At 38.5% G+C, this 21,139-nt stretch overlaps 1 protein-coding gene and 1 long non-coding RNA gene across 2 annotated transcripts in view; one reads left to right on the forward strand and one right to left on the reverse strand.

Moving 5' to 3' along the window:
* The first annotated feature begins 18 nt into the window (after positions 1–18).
* LOC121896066 lies at positions 19–1,389 on the forward strand. The gene is made up of 3 exons (XR_006095910.1): positions 19–104; positions 379–465; positions 1,092–1,389. It is a non-coding gene; the product is annotated as an uncharacterized LOC121896066 (long non-coding RNA).
* A 1,508-nt stretch (positions 1,390–2,897) lies between these two features.
* LOC121896505 (voltage-gated potassium channel subunit beta-2-like) overlaps positions 2,898–21,139 on the reverse strand; it is a 43,711-nt gene continuing 25,469 nt past the window's right edge. The window contains exons 6-16 of the mRNA XM_042410439.1: positions 18,060–18,139; positions 15,615–15,659; positions 13,174–13,218; positions 10,095–10,138; positions 9,853–9,939; positions 7,572–7,657; positions 7,007–7,127; positions 6,168–6,262; positions 5,475–5,595; positions 5,148–5,236; positions 2,898–3,520 (exon numbers count right to left, since the gene is read on the reverse strand). Of these exons, the coding sequence (XP_042266373.1) occupies positions 3,431–3,520; positions 5,148–5,236; positions 5,475–5,595; positions 6,168–6,262; positions 7,007–7,127; positions 7,572–7,657; positions 9,853–9,939; positions 10,095–10,138; positions 13,174–13,218; positions 15,615–15,659; positions 18,060–18,139 (903 nt within the window). The 3' untranslated portion in view covers positions 2,898–3,430. The remainder of the gene's footprint in view (positions 3,521–5,147; positions 5,237–5,474; positions 5,596–6,167; positions 6,263–7,006; positions 7,128–7,571; positions 7,658–9,852; positions 9,940–10,094; positions 10,139–13,173; positions 13,219–15,614; positions 15,660–18,059; positions 18,140–21,139) is intronic.

Genomic DNA, 21,139 nt, shown 5'->3' on the forward strand with positions numbered 1-21,139 from the left:
GCTCGCACTCAGAATATGAACAAATCCCAGACCGGCAGGGACCGGCAGGGACCGGAGGAATTCATACCTGGAGCAGGGAATTATGACGGGTTAGTAGGACCGAGGTACGTTTTAACTGTTTGTTTTTTCGTTAAAACTGAAACACGTCGTTTTTTCGTTTTTTAAATGTTGTGCGGAGGACAAAAAACACAAAACACTGACAGACAGAGTCTTACTGAGAGGTGCTGCACATATTTTTTCAATGACAATAAAAATGTTTTTCATTCATTTTGAAAATAAAAGCACTTTAGTAAGTTTTCCTCAGGATGTACTGTGGACAGTGAAGTTATCATATGAAGCGTCAACTATTGTGCAGTAAATCTGTGTCTTTTCATCCAGGTAGCATCAGGTAGACTCACTGGACTGAAGCCTCCATCAGCTGGAGCCACCTGATGAAGTGTAATTCTGCGTAGAAGTAATATCTAGGTATGTGTATAAATTAAAACTGAGTATCTGTACATTTGCCTTTGTTTAAACATGTATTTAAATATACAATTGACACATATAATCAAACAGTATTTTTAATTTATTCAAAAGTGAACAAACACAGAGCACTGAGCATCAAAGAGGTTTTTAAAAACAACATGTTGAAAATTACTGTTTGAGACAACGTCTTCATGCAGAAACCTACGTCAGGTCACGTGGGAAAAAGTTTTAAAAAGTTTTAAAAGGTCTTGGAAAAATGGCGTTTTGACGCTACAACATATGTACTTTGACCACAATTTTAATTTTCAGATTTGAAAAGGCCTACATATGGAACATTAATGTGAAGCTACAGAGTGATAGAAAAACCTCAAAAACAAAAAAAAATAAAGCAAGTGCCCTTTAATAACATACTATTATAACTTTACAATAAGCTAATAATGCACTATCACATGGTATATGACCGAGGTTTTACAAAGTCAATTTTTAGTTCCTAATGGAAAACATAGTTTAAATTAGTCAGAAATGAAGGTTGTACTAACAAGAGCTGAGCAGTACAAGTATTTGCATGTTTTGGTTAATTTTTAAACAATTAAAAACTTAATATATTGTTTCGTTTTTCTTCTCAGTTGTAGCTTTAACTCCACAGTAAGTTGTGAAAAGATACGAGAGTTTCTTACGTGAGTTCAGAGGAAGATAAAACTTGAAATCTTCCTACGTGGCTGTCGGAGTGGACAGGAGCTCAGTGCTGCCACCGCAGAGGGCAAAAGCTGAAGATCTTCATCATGAAGAGTTCAGATGCTTTAAGACCCTGTTCTGTTGTCAGAGGCTGAGCATTTGAAACATGAAAACTTCTCCCCATAATGAAGAGAGAGTGAAAGGTGGAGCATGGAAAGTAGAAGGTTTTTGGTATGGGTATAATATGTCTTTTTCCTAAGCAGGAAGAAATTAGCCTGTCGTAATGTCACACAGATCCCAAAATAAAAGACCAAAACATTGAGAGAAGGTCTGGAGAACCCAGAGGACTCTGAGAGGCTTAAACCATCTGGTCCAATTTTTTAATGTGATGTAAAGTCAGTTTTTGTTTAGCTATGCAGGAATATTGGGTTTTAATTTTCAATAACTTTTGAACAGTTGTAGAGATTGTTTATCAGAATATTGATGCTGCTGAAAACTTTATCAGGTTGTACGTTTTTAAAATTGTTTAATTTTGCAACATGTGAACGTTTTTGTTACTCCACTGTTGCAATAAATCTTTTGTCACTTTTAAGCATCCTTCCACTGTAGATTGTTTTCCAATTTAATCGTCTACAACAAACTTTGCACATGAATAGTAATTTATACATGTTCATGTCCTTTCTAACAGTTCAACTGGTGCTGCTCCATGAAAAGATGAAACATACGACTAAAGGTTTCTAAATAACTTACAGATATAGATCATTTCTGTTATACTTTATAACCCATTTATTTAGCAATTGTAAACAATAACATTCAGATAATGTTTATAGATGGTTTACAAACAATTTCTCAAAGGTTTATATAAAATATTATAATATGTGCAACAATAAACTGTTAATAGTGTTCAAATGTAATCAGAATGTAATTGTCATCGTCTCTTATCAGCTAAGATAAAATAAAATATAATTTATAAACCAATTATTTTATATGACACAAACTAATGATAAAGTAACAAATGATAGCATTACTAATAATTAGTAAATATCAATCATTATCATTTAACTGTTAACAGTAAAATATTAACTAAAGTTTAATTAACTAAATTCACATTGAACATTCAGACAATAATCTTGACCGTTGTCTCACTTGTTTACTGGCATCAGTACTGACTTCATGGCAATAATAACTACTTTAGGTTACTACTCTCAAAGTTTCATGATATTTCTATCAAATGTGTTAAAAATGAGACATCAAGTGTGAGGACAGATTGTGAATGTTCATCTAAAAATACAGTCATATAGCATATCAATGGAGAGCTACTGTGTAAATGTTAATTTTTCCACATTCGCCATGACAAAACAGCTAAATAGGTTAACTCACACATAAAAAAAAAGGGTCTTTGAATTCTGTAAATCATCTATAAGATATTATTATCAGGTTAAAGATGTTGTAATTTCCTCTGGAAAGAAAACTTCAGGCACAACTATAACTATCTGGATACTTTTTTTTTTAACTTTATTTCTTTGCACAAATAACAAGACGCAAAAAACACTTCATGCATTTAAAGAGTAAAAAAGGATTGTGTTGCTGAGATTTAAAAACTCAAAAGGGCTGATGAAGATGGGAAAAAATAACAAACATCATAAATTTAACTTTAGATGTCCAGAGAAAAGGTCACTGTAAATATTTTATTTAAAATTTCAACTTAACAAAAATCTAAATGCATCACTACAAATAGACCAAATATAACTTTAATTGACTAAAATAAGACTTTATAAAAGTAACTAATCAAATGCCTACAGTGACTAAAACCAGCACAAGTCCTAAATAAACATATTTAGCACAAGAAAGACTATATATGCCCAAATATATTGTAAATATACACTGATATATACACTGAAAAGCTGGTGCATCACACCTTAATGCTTTGTGCTGAATACATGTGTTTAACTGCACACATACATTTTGTAAGTTTCACTCTTAGTGAAATGTTGATGCAACAATCTGTAGACAGTGAAGAAGACTGTACTTTGATACACCAAGTTGCAACTTACACAACAATTAGCTAGTAAACATTAGGGCATCAGTGGCTCCGCTGATCAGAAAAGTGTTTCATTTTCCTTGAGGGTGAGATGGTCCAACTACTACGAGAATGTTGTAGAACTTTATTATTGAGTGACAATAAGTGCAGCTGTGATCAAGCTACATATTACCCGTGTGTTGTTGTGTCTCATTCATTGGAAGCCTTTTCAAAATCAGACGACAGTGACAGTTCAGTCCAGCGGTGCTTCTAGGATCTGAGGTCCTTTTTATTAAAGGGCTTGTTTCCCAGGATGCTCTCCACCTCATTCACGATGGACAGCGATAACTTTGGAAGAACCTGTGGAAGGAGAAGAGAGAAAGGATTGCTGTACATTCTCAAATGATTTACTTACCTGAAGCAGCTTTTACTTGAAACAGTGAAGTCTTTATTTCTGAGTGTCACAATCAACTCTGGTGTCTTTGCCTGTTTGGTTGTGTTTAATTTTGCTGATGTGAAAGTTGTGATTTTAATGCTGGTGGGACAATAATGACACCAACTGGGAAATCATACTGTTGTTGTTCTTGGAAATTGTCAAAGCAAAGGTTCCAGTATGAGCTGAAGCTGTGTCCATCCCTGTATTTAACTCTGTTTCATCATTCAATGGTCCTTCATAGCTTTCATACAACATGCAAATAATTTTGCATCACCTTGTGAACCGTGACTGGAACCCACCTCACACAAGTGCACATTGATTGATTGGTTGATTGATTTTATTTATGGATTAACAGACACACACACACACACACACACACACACACACACACACACAAAAACCCAAGGGATAACATGTTCAAGTGAAAACACTCATTTTCAACATGGTCCCAAGATGTTAAAAGACAAAGAAACATAAAGAAGCAGAAAACATTCAACACAGAAAACAAGCAATGCAATCATGAAATCCAAAAACACATTACCACAATTTAAGAAATACAAAATAATTTCCACATCAAAACACAAGGACAGTTAAAGTACAGTAGGTTTTTACAGTGTAAAAAAAGGAACTTCGGGCTACATTATTCACTTGAGGCACATGAACACACGCCGGTCCTGGTATTATAGTTATGCTGAATATGGACCGTTGTTATCTGACAACACAAGTATTGAGGAGCTTTGATAATATTGTACATGTTGTTGTATTCCTGCCCTTCTGAATTCATCAATACCAACATAAGTTTGAGCGGCTGCATTTAATAAATGCAGAATAATATTATTTTGCATCACCTGCAGTTTGTTCCTACATTTATCTGTCAAACTTATTAAGCACAACATGCATTGAAATGACACTGTGTCAGTGATAACACAAGATGTTTTTTTAACAGAAAAGTCGAAAAGCTTTGTTCTGCAAAACAGGAAACTTGAGTTTACTGGCACACTTGGATAATATTTTAGCAGCAACAGATTCACAAGAGAGTGTCTTGTCCAATATTATTCATAAATATGAGACACTTGTCTGAGATACAAGAGACTTTCAACTTATTGGTTCATTAACTGTCAAACTGTGGCCAGACCTTTGGTTTTAATATCAATGTAACATACAGATAGAAGCTGTTGAGACTTGCAGTGATCAGTCATCAAGAAATAGATCAAATTCTCTTCATACTTGAATAAACCTTGAAGCTTTGAAGTGTAAACCACCTGACAATGCAATCAAGTATGGGAGTTACGGGAGGCTGTGAATGAATGCATTATCTGTGGGTCCATATGACTTTGTTTTTATACCTTTTGATTTGATGTGAACACAAAGACAGACCAGAACTAAAAGGCAACAGTGGACCATTCATTTCTTTAGTCTCTGCCAAGTAAACTTAACAGATGTGAAAATGACATAAAGCATTCCACACAACGAGGCAAGACTGTTTGGCACCAATAAATGTTGGTTGTGTTTACGGGACCATTAACAAAGTGGTTCCACCTGCTGTCTGACCTGTATCGCTCTGATATTTTCCATCAGCTGCTCAATTCTTGAAGCTCCCAGCAGGACAGAGTTCACTCCTTCGTTCCTCAGACACCAGGCTGTGGGAAGAAAAAGACAATGCAGTCCTTCAGCAACCACTGCTATCGTGTAAAGTCATCTGGACCACAGGGTGGCAGGGGAATTACAACAGGTTGTATTTGTGATGTTGACAACCGATTTTACTAAAGCTATTGTGACACAGTCTGAGACGTCAGGTATAGAAAAATAACAAGGGCGAGTATGCAGTAGAATATGATGGATGTCAGGACAGAGAAACTAATTAAAGATTTGTTTTACCAATCGCCAGTTGGGGCAGAGTGCAGCCTAGTTGCTCAGCAACTGCCAGCAGCTCTTTCAGCTTCACCTGCTGACGGTGCCCTTCCTCACTCAGGATCTGGTCCTTCATCCACTGATAACCCTGTTGCAGACAGCACAACACAGACCTCAGTGCTAAAAGGCAATACAGGGATTCTGGTATTGCACTGAACAATTACTGCCACAAAAGATAAGTAGTGCTGCTGTAGCTCAACTCATTCAGGTGAAGAGTAGAGTTGCTTGTAGTTTCATTAGCTACAGTTTCAGAGCAGCCTCTCCTACTAAAGGGGACTATTTCTTCAATAGAAAGTAGTTCAAAAGAAAACACAGTGAGTTGGGACAGAGGTAGAAATCTCAAAGACAGATATTTAAAACCTGAATAAATAAAACAAAGCTACCTGCATAGCTAAATGATAATCAGGCTACATGACAACATTGTTGTATTGTAATTTGATTTTAGCAAAAATCTTATGTGCTCAAATTGCCTTGCTTGCTTATTATTATGTGTATTTTTGGATGCTGGATATTCTGTCTCTGATGTGACTGTTATAGTTGAAAAAATTTAAACAAAATGAGAGGATAAAGATGAGGATTAATCTGAAAAAGGGTAAAAAGTCAGAGGGATGTGACACAAAGGAATGACGTAATGAGTCATGGGGGAAGTAAGACTGTTACCTTAAGCGAGGCACGTGAAAAGGGGGGGATCCCGATGTCATACTTCCCTGAGATGATCCCACAGGCCAGTGGAGACCATGTCACAGCTCCAATACCTGCACACACACAACAGGCATTGTGGTGTGACAAGAACTGAGAACCACAAGGAAAGGAATCAAATGCACGACTCAGATACTAAACAGGTTTCAAAAAAAGTCTCTTTACTTGGACAAAAAGGGGTCAGTACACGAGAAGGCAGAGAAGGTCAAACACAGGCAGACAAATCCAAAGGAGTAGACTGGTCACACACTGAGCTAACTAACCCTGGGAATGGCTGGACGCTTGTCACACGGAACAAGGACGAACTGGCACAAAGTGAAGGGAAGACACAGTCAAATAAAGTGGCGGCAGAGGCACACAATCACAGTGACGGGGAACACAAGAGGGCAGGAAGTGAATCTGAAATGAGAGGATGAGTTAGTGATTACAAAAGAAAACTTGAAATGCATGAAATAATAAAGAAAACATGAAAACATGATGTAGGAAGCGGAGCGGGACAGGACGTAGTGGACCATATCACACACAGCAAATTCCTGATGGTCAGTGACTTTTTTATTGCAGTTTCATAACAAGGGAGAGTAAGAGACAAGCAGTGACATCAGGATAACAACAGAATCCAAACATCAAAAACTAAAATTCAATTATTAAAATTTACACTTAATGGCAGCTCTCGACGGTTTCCCAACAAAGACCAGCATCTCATGGCTGATTCAGTATCTAACAAACAAAATATCTTTCTAATGAAAAGAGCTGATCTTCATTATCGTTATTATTAAGACAGTGTTGCGGCAGCTGCTTACCTATCTTGTGGAAGAGTTGAGGGAGTTGCACCTCAACCTTCTCCCTCTGGAACATGTGGTACTCCGCCTGTTCACAGATAGGTGGGATCTGGTTGAACTGTCGTGCCACTGAGTACGCCTCCTGTCACAAGCACAGGGAGCATTTAGTTGTTCACCACAGAAATCTTCACAGGTTAAACATTACTGAACCGTACAAAAACTGTCCTCTGGAAAACCTGCCTGAACCCGATGTGAACGAATAAGTCTTTTAAAATGCAAACTGGCGCCCGTATTCACGAGGAATCTTAAGTAACCACTAAGGGGAGTCCTCCTGACGTGACACTAAAAGTTACTGACTAAGAGTTTTTCCCTTTTAAGACCAATTCACAAAGCTGCTGAGAGCAACTTTTATATTCACATATTCACTACCTCCCCAGTGATTGATTATTAGGTCACCAGTGTGTGTCAGTGAATGTTAAGGGTTTTTTTTTTATTTTACTGGTTTGAGTCTCTTTAATCTTTACAAGGACTCAAGTGGACCCTTGAATTAATTAACAGATTGTTTGAGACTTGTGTGAGAACTCACCATGATCTCCATGGAGCTCCACCGTGACGTCCCCCAATACATGGCCATCCCCTGATTGATCACATGGGTCATTGCCCTCACCGTCTCTAGCAAAACAGCCCAAATCAGCTAAATTACAAGGGTTCAACAATCATCAGACAGACTAAGACAAAAGAAAGAAGAAGATCAGTACAAATGGGAAGAAGAGTGAATAGCATAAACATTGTACTAAATTTAATCTAAAATGTTCTTAGTGGTTGGATCACTCTCAACTGGAAGAAGCTAGATGGAAACATATCTTTTTGAGTAGCTTAAGGTTCCCCACATTTCCAACAACTCTCCAACAATAACACTTCCTGAATTCTTTGTGTTTGTGATTGAACTGACCAGTCAGAGGTTACAAATGAGGCCATTCACCAGGCTGTTGGATGAGTGACTTGACTATCTGATGGCAGCAGATCAGCAACCAGATTTCCCACCAACCCCAGACTTCATTTTGGAAGCATGGCTAATTGGTTTTAACTGTGTATTACTGTATATATTCTTTTGGAGGTGTGTGTTTGCTGAACGTGTATGGAGAGAGAACAGACAGAAAGACAGGGTTGACCTCTCCCTCACAGTGCGAAAATGTCTGAATTGAATAAAGTCTCAAATTTTCATTGGTATTAAACAACCTATTAAGACGTCTGCAGGCGACTCTGAGTTCATTTCAGTTTCGGGTGGAATTATTTAAAATATGAGGACGCATCGTCCCCTGTCTGCAGTCTGTTGTTATGCACATGCATAATTGTAAAAAGCAGATTTGAAACCCAGTTATGTGTACACATGGCAGAGAAACCAGGTGTCTTTATTACCCGACCCCGATTATAGAAATCTGTGCTCTGGTTTACATGGCAGTTAAGAAATCTGCTTTCTGGAGAAAACCGCCTGAAATCTCGTTACTTAAGTGCAGGTTCATGCACTGAATGAAAGTTGTGCTGAACTGGTCAATTTGCAACATCACACTGAGGATGTTATGAGCAGGTGCAAGTTTTATGAAGGCCAAGCAGCTAACTAAGCTGTTTGATGAGGCCTTTGATCCTTGTGTTGTGTTTCTTGAATGACATTTTCCCAAAGATTTAAAAGAGACATTTAGCAGCTTTTGTTGAGCGCTTATCTGGAATGGAAATGAGGGTTACAAGCTTTAAGATTCTTTAGTGCTTGGTTCCAGTATGTCAGCTACATTCATTTCTTGCACCACAGCCAGATATCACACAACATGATATCATGAAAAAATGTGCAGTTTAATGACTTAATCTTGTCGTGCTGTGAAAGGCTTTTTTGGGGGAGTTTTTCTTTATTTGAATCAAGGGTCTAAGGACAGGGGGTGTCGTATGCTGAGACAAAACTGTGATTTGTGATTTTGTCCTTTATATATAAAACTGACTTGACTTGGTCCAGCTCTGGCTTAGAGGACCACCTGTAGATTTTACAGTCGAGAAGCGCATTAGAAACATAAATCCTGCTCTAAAGGTGAACACTTAAACAGCAAAAATCTCTTAACAGGTAATTGCTTAGTTAGAATTAACTGCTGCATATAAATGCAACCAAATCTAACTGAAAACTTATTTCAGAAAATTTTGAAAATTAAACTGTAAAATATTAAATTACACTTAACGCTTTTAATTTCATAGCTATTTTACTGATTGTACTACAGTGGTAACTGCAAATATGGTTAATGTGTGGATATTTGTGCTGCTAGTCACATTTTTAACATTGCAAATCCTGGATGTCTTCTCTTAGGAAAACTTCCCACTGGAGGACCAAACATTCAGCTTGTCATGGCAGAGAGAGCCCTGCCTTTAAAGGGGTGAAATGCAATTGGACACAATTGTCACATACCCACAAGTAATGTAAAATGATGTATTCTTTCTAATCCAACCCCACTTTTTATCATTTGGATGTTTATTCTCTATACAATTTCCACTTATGTGCACCATGAACCTCTGGCAACAAAAATAAGAACTGTGTCAGCATGCCTTTGGTATGGACATGGCGTACTGTACTCGAAAGTTCTTTCATACCTTGATTCATGAAAATAAAGCCCTGACAGTTTCAGCTGAGAGCGCTGTAACCATCCCGACAGAGCAGCCAGTGTAACTTATACTCCTCATTGCATAAAATTTAAAAAGGTGTTATTGTCTTATGATGTAAACTGGATAAGCAGCATTCATAAATCTTATTTGATCAGGCTGAACCCCAGTTAGTAAGACTCAGTATAATCGTCCTACCACAGAAAGAAGGAACATGCCTGCACACCCACCTTCTATAGGTGTGTTAGGATCAGGTCGATTCGCAAAAACCACGTCCACATACTCCAGCTGAAGTCTTTCTAGTGATGCTCTTAGACCTGTTTCATAAATTACATAATGATTGTATTATCACATACTGTGTTAAGTGGCTACAGTAGCGCATGCAGTTATGAACAACTTGGTTGTGCTCTTTTTCAAACAAATACATTTACTTTTGTTCTGTTTGCCTTATTTATTCATTTAAACATCTTACCTTCAATGATATGTTTTCTAGACAATCCTCTTTCCATTTCTGCCCTGAAAAACAAACATCTTTTAATTTCAGAACTGAAGATTTCAAACATATTGATCATTTATATTGGTCATTGCTGTACTGAACACATGTAAGCACAAAACCTAGAACCAAATAAAATATTGTGAAGGTCATCAGATCTGATCACCATCAGACAATGTTCAATCCCTAATATATAAATTAAGAAGACCAAATGTTTTATAAAAATGATGTGGATAATATCAGTCTGGCTGTAGTTCCCAGTAAGGTTGATGGAGTAGGTGGTTCTAATTTTAACAAAACAACATGACTGATGGGCAATTCTGATCGCTCTAAGAGTAAGGGAAATAATAATTACTACAAAATTTATTTTTTGTGGAAAATGTGTGAATGTTGACAGTTGAAACAAATCGCAAAGCACTGTTGAAAATGCTTGTTCAGCACCCCCATCTGTACAACTTCTGAATTTAGTTACCATGGAATATTATATTTAGGAGACTTGGCAGTTAATAAGTAGTAAGGTGGTGGGATTATTGGTGCCAATATGTCGTGCACGTTCTCATGGACAACTTTTGTACCAAGTTTCATTTTATTAAAGACGACAGAATTGTAGAAACATCATGTTATAATATTACAGTAGTGCCCCCTGTTGGTAGAATTGTATCAAATGTTACACACTTGTGCAGTGTGGCTGTATGTACAACATTCCCTAATTACAGACAAATGGTAAGTGATACCTAAAAACAAACTCATAAGTTTTATTTGGGGTCATCTAAATACGGTATGTACCAAGTTTTGTGAAGATTAGATGAAATATGTGCCAACAGAAGCACAAAATGTTTTTACAAAAAATCCAAAACAACAGAAAATGTTTCCAGTCAAATCTGCATCGTCCAAGGAAGGCACTGTGCAAATATTGTTTTGATAGGCCAAACGGTTCATGAGTCAGCCGTTCCTCGTCCATGACACTGTGTCCTACAGCGTTTTCAACATGAGCAACAAGGAGTTAATAGAAACAGGGCGTCTTTCAATTCAGCTCAAAATGGCTTAAAACTTGCAGCCAGTTTGGACATTCCAATAATAAAGCAATCAAACTGATTTTGTCGCTGTTGCTCATTTGCGTCACATTTAGTCAGGACACGGTGTGAGGATGTGTATTGTTTAATTAAAAACAAAATGTTCTAGTGGTCAAGAAAATAACAATAATGCAGTAAACAATAATAATAGTAAACAGACAACATAAAAATGGCAACAGGCATAGTGTCATTTTGCAGCATGCCGTAGTATAAAGTCACAAGCCCAACAGCCGGTGGGAAAAAGCTGTTAGAAAGTCTGATGGCTCTGGCACTGGTTCCACTGGAACTTTTCTTGATGTCTATCCTTGACTGACATCGGAGATCTTGATGCCTAAGGCTGGGTACCAGGGCTGTGGTGGTGGGGGCGTGTTGTTGGAGGTACCGTGGAGAAAATGAAATATGATCCAGGAAGTTGGAGTTACAGATCCATGCATTAATGACTAAAGACAAGACAGTGCACAATAGTTTATAATACGCACAGACAGGATTTTACAACTCTGGAGGGTTATCACAGTGGCAACTATTTTATCTGTTGTTCTACTATCATGACAGCCTAACTGTACAGAGGTCTGGTGTAAAGTCTGTGACTTGACCAGGTTGAGACTCTGAGAGGAAGGAGTGTGCACAAATAATAAATTCATATTTGCTTACAACCCTAACAAGATTTTGTCCCTATTCTGTGTCCATAAATCAAATTTGCTTTTGTTTCCACAAGATAACATTGCCAGCTGGCACAGGAAGTGTTTATGCACAGCCAACCTTCAGATGTCTGCAGTGAAGGAAAGAGGTTTCATACAGTATTATGCAACTTTGTATATCAGATACTGTGAAAAATCACTCACTGTACTTTACTGACATTCCTTCTTTAACCATAGTAAATGTGCACAAATATTTACATAATTGCTGCATTTTCTCCTAGTATTGGTTTGCTCTTGTTGACAAAATTGCCAAATTACCAGCAGAGTGACTTTGCTTTAGAAACAGACATGGTTTGTTTGAGAGACGTCTATTCTCAGCACAACCACTTTCCACAACAATCACTTTGTTCTGCCTAATTTAAATTAACCTCCCACCTGTTTCACCTCTCCTCTCACCTGTGCACATAGGGAAAGGTCATTTCAAGGTAAGGAAAATTTCAAACTGTTGGAGCGCTGCTTATGCTGGCTGTTGCATTGCCACAAAAATAGAACCTTTTATGTTGCTTATTTTAGACTTTAGACTTATTTTAGAGCTACATTTCACCAAAAAATTCCAATGCCAGGCGCCCAGGGGCCCAGGGGCTAAAGGCTCCAACTGTGAACTTCAACACCCCTGTTTCACATAAGGCCAGGGGCCTTTCTTGCATGTCATCTCTCTCCTCCTTTGTTTCCTGTCATCCATCTACTATCAACTATCAAACACCCATACCAAGGCATAATATTAATACTAGTGACTAACAGTCAGAAGGCTTTTGTTTGATCTGTTCTACAAAATCAATCCATATTATTCTGGCCCATCAGAAAGTACTATCTTGGGAGCAAGGACTTTCTGGGGTTCAGGAAGTACAGCTCAACAACCAAAACTGGAACCCAGTTTCTGCTGTCAAAATACAATTTCTGCATTCCTAACAAGGTTAAAAAAAGGGTGGAAAAGGCAATACATTTATCATTAGCTGTTTTTTAAGCTCTGCTAATGTAATGATGCACATGTTCCTTCAACTTGGTGGCAATGATGACTGACAGGAGTTTCTATGTTATTTCATCAATTTGTAGTTCTGATAACAGTCAATGAGGTAGTTCTGTTTCTCTCTTGACTTATAAGGCCTACAATAAATATTGTATATTGCACGTCATTACATGTAATGTTACCTCCACATAAGTTCTTCTTTCTTATACCTTAGCTTATGGCTAGTAGGGAGCCTATTTCATTCATTGCAATCATAGAAAGAGAGAAAGAAGGAGAGCGAAAGACAGAAGTAAGGACAGAAAAAGATGAAGTATACATACTTTCCTCCCCAGAAGATTTTGGTGGTGATAACTAAACTGGAACGCCTGCATGTGAGAACACATAAAAATAAAAATAAAAAGAAATCAGACTGTGGAAGTTTCCTTCATGGGAATATGACATCTGGAAACAGCATATATGAATAGTAAAATTAAAATGAATTATTTATCAAACACAAACTAAAATCTAGAGATCTACATATTTAATATTGCCTCATTTTATTTCTGTTGATAGTCAGATGCCATGTGATCTTTGGAAACATCATACAAAATAGGAATGCACCAATCACACATTTCAAAACCTAAAGTCTAAGTGTGCTCATTATGACAGTGAACGTCATTTGCTTTAACAGATAGGAACAACAGAAGCAATACATAAAATAATCAAATCAATTAATAATAATAATTTGAGGTGTGACCAACATGAACAGCAAACCTTCAGAACTGTAGCTTATACATTTCTGGTGCCATCTCAGGTAGCAACCCCACAATCTCAGCACATGCCAGATCTTTTGTTTAAATGTATCAAAACTAATTTTAGTTTTTTCTTGTTTCTTTAGACAATTGTTTCTTGTACCTCTGGAGTTTAGGGCACTTTTTTGCCCTGGGTGTCATGTGAGTGCCTGTCACAGAGTGTTGCTTTCCTTTGTTTATTCCAGGGAGCAACTCAGACTCCACAGGACCTGGAGAGAAGCTTGAAATCCTGACTGAAATCAGCAGGAAGCAATGAGGTTGCAGAGTGCAGATAAAGACATGTATCCATCTTTGTAGTTGTTTACATCCCCCCATGCTGCACTCCACCACTTGTCTGCCTGCCTTCTGAATGGTTGTCGAGATACGCAAAGGACAGACAGACAGAGATTCCTTCCTTTATAGTTAGATATATAAACTCAATGTCTCACTGGAAACAAATTTAAAATGTTAATAAAATAATTAATATTTCTGACATCAAAATACTGAGTGAAGTTTAGATGAAGAACAGACATCAGTCACTATCAGTCATTCATTTTGTGCTCTGTCCTCCCTCTGCTGCTGATGTGATTCATTGCTTGCGGTACCACTGGTAAAGAGAGGAGGCGCTGGTTTGTCTCAGCCTGTAGCTAAGTTTACAAGAATTTGCCAAATTTTAAGATACATAGCAAACTCAGACAAACAGACTAAATACAGACAGCTTTAGTTTTAGCTTTTTCATAACCATTTGCCATTAGCTCAACAAGTGCACTGTGGTTAGTAAAATATAGCAGAGCTGGATGGGAGACTGCAGGCAAAGTAGTTGAAAATATTACTTTTCTACAAGTTTATGCTTGTTGAACAGGTGTTTGATAATTACTCTTTTTACTTGTCAACGTTTTATTGCACTGACAGTAATAAATGTAGTTGTTGTCAACTCAAGTAAAACAGTATCTTTCACTTCACCTGGTTCACTGTCTCCACTGCGGCCTCTCTGTGTGGTGGAGGGTAAAAGATCCATCCTTAAAAATATCACAGGTTCCTTAAAAAATTAATTCCAATTCAGAACCGGGTTTCGTTCCCTAATGACGTCATCATCTACCCTCTACAGGCTCACCTGGATAAAGCTGAGAAAACAATGTTCCTTGTTTTTTTCCACTGCTTTTAACATCATGAAACTTTTGCTGTTAGTAGATCAGTTCAAGACCCTGTCAATGCTCTGCTTGTGTTATGGATTTTGAACTAAGTAACACAGGGGCCCGTCAGGGGACTGGGGCTCAGATCAGTCTGTGATGGCAAGCATCATCTTATATGCTGCAGTATGTTGGAATCGCAGTGGGAAGGCTGGAAACGCCAAGAGATTTAAGACTTAAGTTAGAGAGGAAGTTGAGCTCTGTGATAGGAGGAGAAGTAGGGCTGGACTCTCTGAAAGTGGTGGTGGAGCAGGGGATGCTGACCAAGCTGGTGAACATCCTGAACAACATCTCACACCTCCTCCATGATGTGTTGGTTAGGCAGAGGAGTGTCTTCAGCAACAGACTGATCTCCCCACAGCGTTCCACTGAGTGACACAGAAGGTCATTCCATCAAACCTTATAATTTATCCCCCCTCTGACGCAGCTCAGACCTCAGAAACTTCTGATGTTGCTGAATGCCTCTGGACCTCCCTCTTCACCACAGAACAATACATTCTCTTAACGACTTCTGGACATTCATGACACTGCTATGGATAGAGCAGCACACATTACAGCCTAACTTAATTCAAAATTTCCTTCAATCTGTTAAACTCTGTTTTATTGGCATGCATTAGATACATTTGTATACTGTTCATAATATGCACAATTACACTTTTTACACTTTATTGCAAGTATGGACCTATTTCAGTTTATTTAATCCATACACTTAAAGTGATGGATATTATATATAAATAACCTAATATGATACCACTAGTTTTAAGACATGCACAAACAATGCATATAACCTAAAAACTGTACCTCCATCCTTTCTTCTTTATGATACTTCCCAAAACAGCTTCAGCCCTGGAAGAGCAGAGAGAGAGAGAACGATTCATGATGTTTCTTTAATAAATAAAACTCAATTGTTTTGGTTTATCAAATAAATAGACAACAATGTAAGGTACAAGATGAGTAAACCTTTACTGACTCCTATGTTAAGATAACCATTTCTCACAAGAGTTTCTGCATTTCTTCCCTCACACCCCTACAGGAACTGATCACCCCACAAACCTCCAAACCTCCACCAGCACCCTGAGATCTGCTATCAGCTTGCTCCTACAAGCCCCCAGTACTAAGCTCCACACCATGGGGGATTGAACCTTCTGCTCTGCTGCACCACAGAGCAGCCTTCCTAACCACCTGAGGTCGGCACAGACCCAAGACTCTTTTGAAACAGGCCTAAAACCTTTTTATTCAGGAAAGCTTCTTCATCTTAACTCTTGTTTGTGATCATTTTCTTAGTACAAATTAAATGCATTATTATTGTTATTGCAATGTAACAGACTGACAAAGTCTAAAAATGCATTTATTTACACAGTGCAACCACATTACACATCTCAAAGTAGAAAAAAAGGTGGCCCTTGGTCTTTATTTATTTGCAACGAATAGGCTGACAAATCTACTTACATGTTGCAGCATAAAGCCCTGATCAGAATATGTATGACACCAGTCAGTGGTCTTTTTGATCTGTCTGTCTGAAGACCAGTACTAAGTAAATATATTTGTTGGGTAAATATATTTTAACACGCAGAATATCTGGAGACTACAATTTTGAGTTGAGCTGAAGTTGATCAGATGAACTGTATTGCCTGTTCAAATGTGCCTGAGACATCCTGCACTATGTCTTTAACATACATACAAAGTTCCTGTGTGTTAGGAACTAGAATGGAGCTTAACTATCTTAAAACGTTTTCAATTCATTCTCTATGGTATAGTATTTGTGAGCCTAACATCAAGAACAAGTACAGAGAGCGACTGAGGGCTGTGGACCAGGAGCTCAATGTCCTGCAGAATAGGGCAGTTATGTGCATCTTCCCATGCTCATGCAAGTCACATTTCTCTCTCTCTCAGAAAAACCACTTGTGTGTGTGTTGGCCATCAGAGGGCTGTGGAGTGTTCATTTTTAAATACATTTTAGACTGGAATGACTTGAGATTTTGCGTATTTTTAAAGGGTACCATGACTGAAAAGGTTGAGAATCACTGGTCTAGATAACTGGATAAACTGGTAAGGGAAGGTCTCCCAAATGGCAACGAAAATGTCAAAAAAGGTACCTCAGTGTCAATGTGGTGTCCACTGGCAAGAACTGGTAATTAGCCATGGAAATTTTTTTGGGAAACTTTCTGATGTATGGGAACCCATTGTGCCGATTGGTGAAATCCTAATGGGGGCGCTGTTGAGTCACTCTGGGGAAAACCTTTTGACACATGGGGGACCTTCATATCCGTATGGGAAACCTTTCAATAAATGAGAACCTGATGTGTCCGTATAAGGCATTTTTTGTCCAGATGGAGGACCTTTATGCCTGTATGGATGGCACTTTGCCCAGATGAGGTGCCCTGCCCCGGGGTATTACCAGGTAGGAACCTTTTTGACAAAAGGGGTACCTGGCTTTCAATTGAGTTTATAAGGTGTACTCTTTGTCCTGATGTATGATGTCTGTTGTCCCAATAGAGTCCAGATAGGAAGAAGGATGTCTGAGTTTCCTTATTCAGTCTAATGCCACCGCAACCCAGTTCAACATAAGTGGTGGAAAATGGATGGAGCTGGGTATCATCAGCATAGCAGTGGAAAGACATCCCATGTCTGCTCATAACACAACCAAGTGGGGAGCATGTAGACGGTAAACAGGATGGGGCTGAGAAATGACCCTTGCAGAACACCACAGGTGACAGGGAGCGATCTAGACTTGCATCCTCCCAATGAGGCATACTCAGTCCTCCTGGAAAAGTAGGACTGGAACCACTTAAGTGCAGAGTCTGACAGCCCAATGGGGGTGTAGAGGCGCTCTAAGTGTGATCCTCAGTGTCAAACGCATTGCTCAAGTCAAGGAGAATCATGAGAGTAGGGGACCCTGAATCAGCTGCCATCAGCAGGTTATTCATAACCCTGAGCAAAACTGTTTAAAAACCTGACTGGAATTTTCCAAACAGGTTGTGTCCTCTCACCTTCCTTGACCCTGTGGCCAGGCTTCTCTACGAATGTGTTTGTTGTGAGATAGTTGTTATCATCATCATCATCATCACTAAACTCCACTCACTCATGCACATAGCCTTGGAAAAAAAGACGGATGCAATCAGATTTGTGGAGAAGGAGATGCATTTATGTGGATAAGCATACATGAGAGTAGTACAATCCCATCTTAAATTGTATATGGATATGAGACAATTGTAATGACAAGTTCAAAAATGGGGCCATACTTACTTTCCAGCATGATACACTTCAGCTGTGTCGAACAGATTGATGCCATTCTCATATGCCAGAGTCATCAGCTCCTCTGCTACCTTCAACAGAAAATTTTCAGATAAAGATAAAAAAAGTGTGAAATTACTGTATTTTATTTCCCATCGACTTGTGAGAAACCATTTTCTGTTGACAAGTTGAAAAGTTCTTCAAAAGACAAGAAATTACATCAAGAATGCTTCGCTGCATAGAACCTATTTAAGCAACATGTTTGAGCTTTAGGATTGGTGATGTCACTTGCTTGGTAGGTCCACCACTTCAGATTTCAACAACTATTAGATGAATTGCCATATCTGTAATGTTGTATAATTAAATATAAATTCTTCTGTCTCCACTTTCCCCCCTTCGTGTTATTGTAGATGTTTGGCCTGGTTCTGCACAAACTGCCACCTGCTCTCACGATTTTCCCTAAAGGTAACAGGCTTCAGAGGGTACCATAAACAGCTTATTGTTGATGTAATATTGATGACGCAACACTCAAAACAGACCCAGGGGTTTTCAGGGAAAAAGCAAGGTCTCTTGTATTATCTCTGTATTAGCTAGAGTTTAGATGATATCTCCAGTTCCCCCCTTATTTTTTTTTATTTTTTTTATAGCATGGAGCCACACAATAGCCCATATGAGACTGATAATGACTGGGAGCAGGAGAGGAGTGAACTTCTCAGCAGGAACACTTCAGCAGGGGTTTACTGTTTGATGAACTGTTATAATGGACAAAAGTTTAGTGCAAATATGTCGAGAACTGCAAAGGTTAACATTAATAACTAAATACATCTTAATAAACAGACAAAAAAAAAAAAAAAGATGAGAACTGGTATTCAGAGAGAGAGAAAGGTGTGTGTGTGTGGATGATGCAGGCTTTTCCACTGTCATGATGATCTTATTTCCTGATCTTATGAGCATGTTATGTTGGTAATTTAAGGGACGATAGTTGAAGTTTTGTGTTTATGTGTCAGATGCAGTTGGGGTGTTTCAGTGTCAATACTTTTGCAATCTGAGGCTGGAGTGTATGTTAATTTCTATAAATTGTATGTGTTAGTTTAGATGAACGGGTCAGTAAAAGTGGCGATATGGTTACAGGAACCACAATTATATTGAGAGATATTCATATCATCTTTAACTATGAATAAACCAGATTAAAAAGTACTTGGACTTGTCCGTGTTTGGTCACAAAATGAGGAGGCTTTAACAGTATAGTCAGTATTTTTGTTCACTAGGACTGGGCAATAATGTTGTATTGCATATTGATTTATCATTTAACACATCTGTTGTCCAAATTAACCTCTTAAGCCCAACAGACCCGGTACCGGGTCTGGTAGGACGGTATCATAAATAACTGCCTGTAAAAAGTTCATAAAATGCTGTGGTGGTCTTTTGTTCCTAAAAGAGGAATCATAATACTACCAAAACAACCCTTCAAGTGTATTATGTCCAAGCAGTGTTTGTTTGGCGATAATTTCAATATTTTAGTTACAAAATAAAAGCGTGTTAAGTTGACAGTGGAAATGAAATGCAACAGTACACATAATCCGCTCGCTCTAAACCCGACATGTTGGGTGTCATATGAAACTAGAGAAGCTATTGTTTCCATTGATACCAAGCTCAGCATAGCCTGAGCTAACCAGCTCATGTCAGCCCCATAGCAAACACGCAGCCAAACTTTGTTTATGTCTCCATATTCCATCAAATCCCAAAGCAATTGTCATCAAAAGCAATTAATAATACCTTTTTGTGGTCATTTTGAGTCTATCCATATGACTCTCTCCGATCTAAATAGGAGACATGGTGGCCTATATTGCAGACTGAACCTTGTGCTTCAATTTTTTTCATGGTCTTTTGCTGCCATTTAGTGGACTTTTGGTGGTACTACAGATTACAAACATGGTGCAGTGATATCCTTCGAGAGAGCTTTCAAACGGTGTGCCACTCACCTGGGACACACCTAGCACGGAGCGTATAAAGCCGTGCATACGCAGCCGAGACTTGCACTCAGCTTTCAGACTTTATGCATGAGGCACGGCCTGTTCGACTTGTATTGTATTGTTTTTGTATTTTCTGCACTTTTACAATGCCTAAGAAGCAGCAAAAAACAAAGTTTAGTGCCATGGATGCCCTGGAAGAGATTCAGAGGAGGAGTGATGTCAAAGTTCAAGACTCATCCGACAGTACTGACAACGAGTACGACTCAGAGGAGGACGAATTTTTTTTAATGAATGTGGATTCACTTTATGAGTAAGTTATTGTTTTCTTGTGCATTTTGAACAACTTTGTAGTACATGTTTGTTAGTTTCACTGATAATGTAAAGCCATGACAATGGTGGCCATGGTGGCAACCCCCAACAACAACAGATCAGCTGTTGCATGTAAAGGGACAAGCATGGCGGCACTGTTTAAAGTGACATGCATTGATGTTACATGAATGCATACAGATGGAGAGGAGGAGGAGGAGAGAGGAGAAAGGAACATCATGGGAAGTCCCCCAGCAGTCTAGGCCTATAGCAGCATAACTAAGGGCTGATCCAAGGCGAGCCTGGTCGGCCCTAACTATAAGCTTTATCAAAAAGGAAAGTTTTAAGCCTACTCTTAAACGTAGAGAGGGTGTCTGCACCCCGGACCGAATCTGGAAGATGGTTCCACAGGAGAGGAGCCTGATAGCTGAAGGCTCTGCCTCCCATTCTACTTTTAAAGACTGTAGGAACCACCAGTAAGCTGCATTCTGGGAGCGCAGTGTTCTAGTGGGATAATACGGTACTATGAGCTCTTCAAGATATGATGGTGCCTGACCATTAAGGGCTTTGAAATTTGGGAGAAGGATTTTAAATTCTATTCTAGATTTTACAGGAAGCCAATGCAGCGAAGCTAAAATGGGAGAAATGTGATCTCTTTTTCTAGTTTTAGTCAGAACACGTGCAGCTGCATTCTGGACCAGCTGGAGAGTCTTTAGAGACTTGTTAGGGCAGCCTGATAATAAGGAATTGCAATAATCCAGCCTAGAAGTAACAAATGCGTGAACTAGTTTTTCTGCATCTTTTAGGGACAGG

This window comes from Thunnus maccoyii, chromosome 4 (assembly GCF_910596095.1).
Source record: "Thunnus maccoyii chromosome 4, fThuMac1.1, whole genome shotgun sequence".
Classification (NCBI taxonomy): domain Eukaryota; kingdom Metazoa; phylum Chordata; class Actinopteri; order Scombriformes; family Scombridae; genus Thunnus; species Thunnus maccoyii.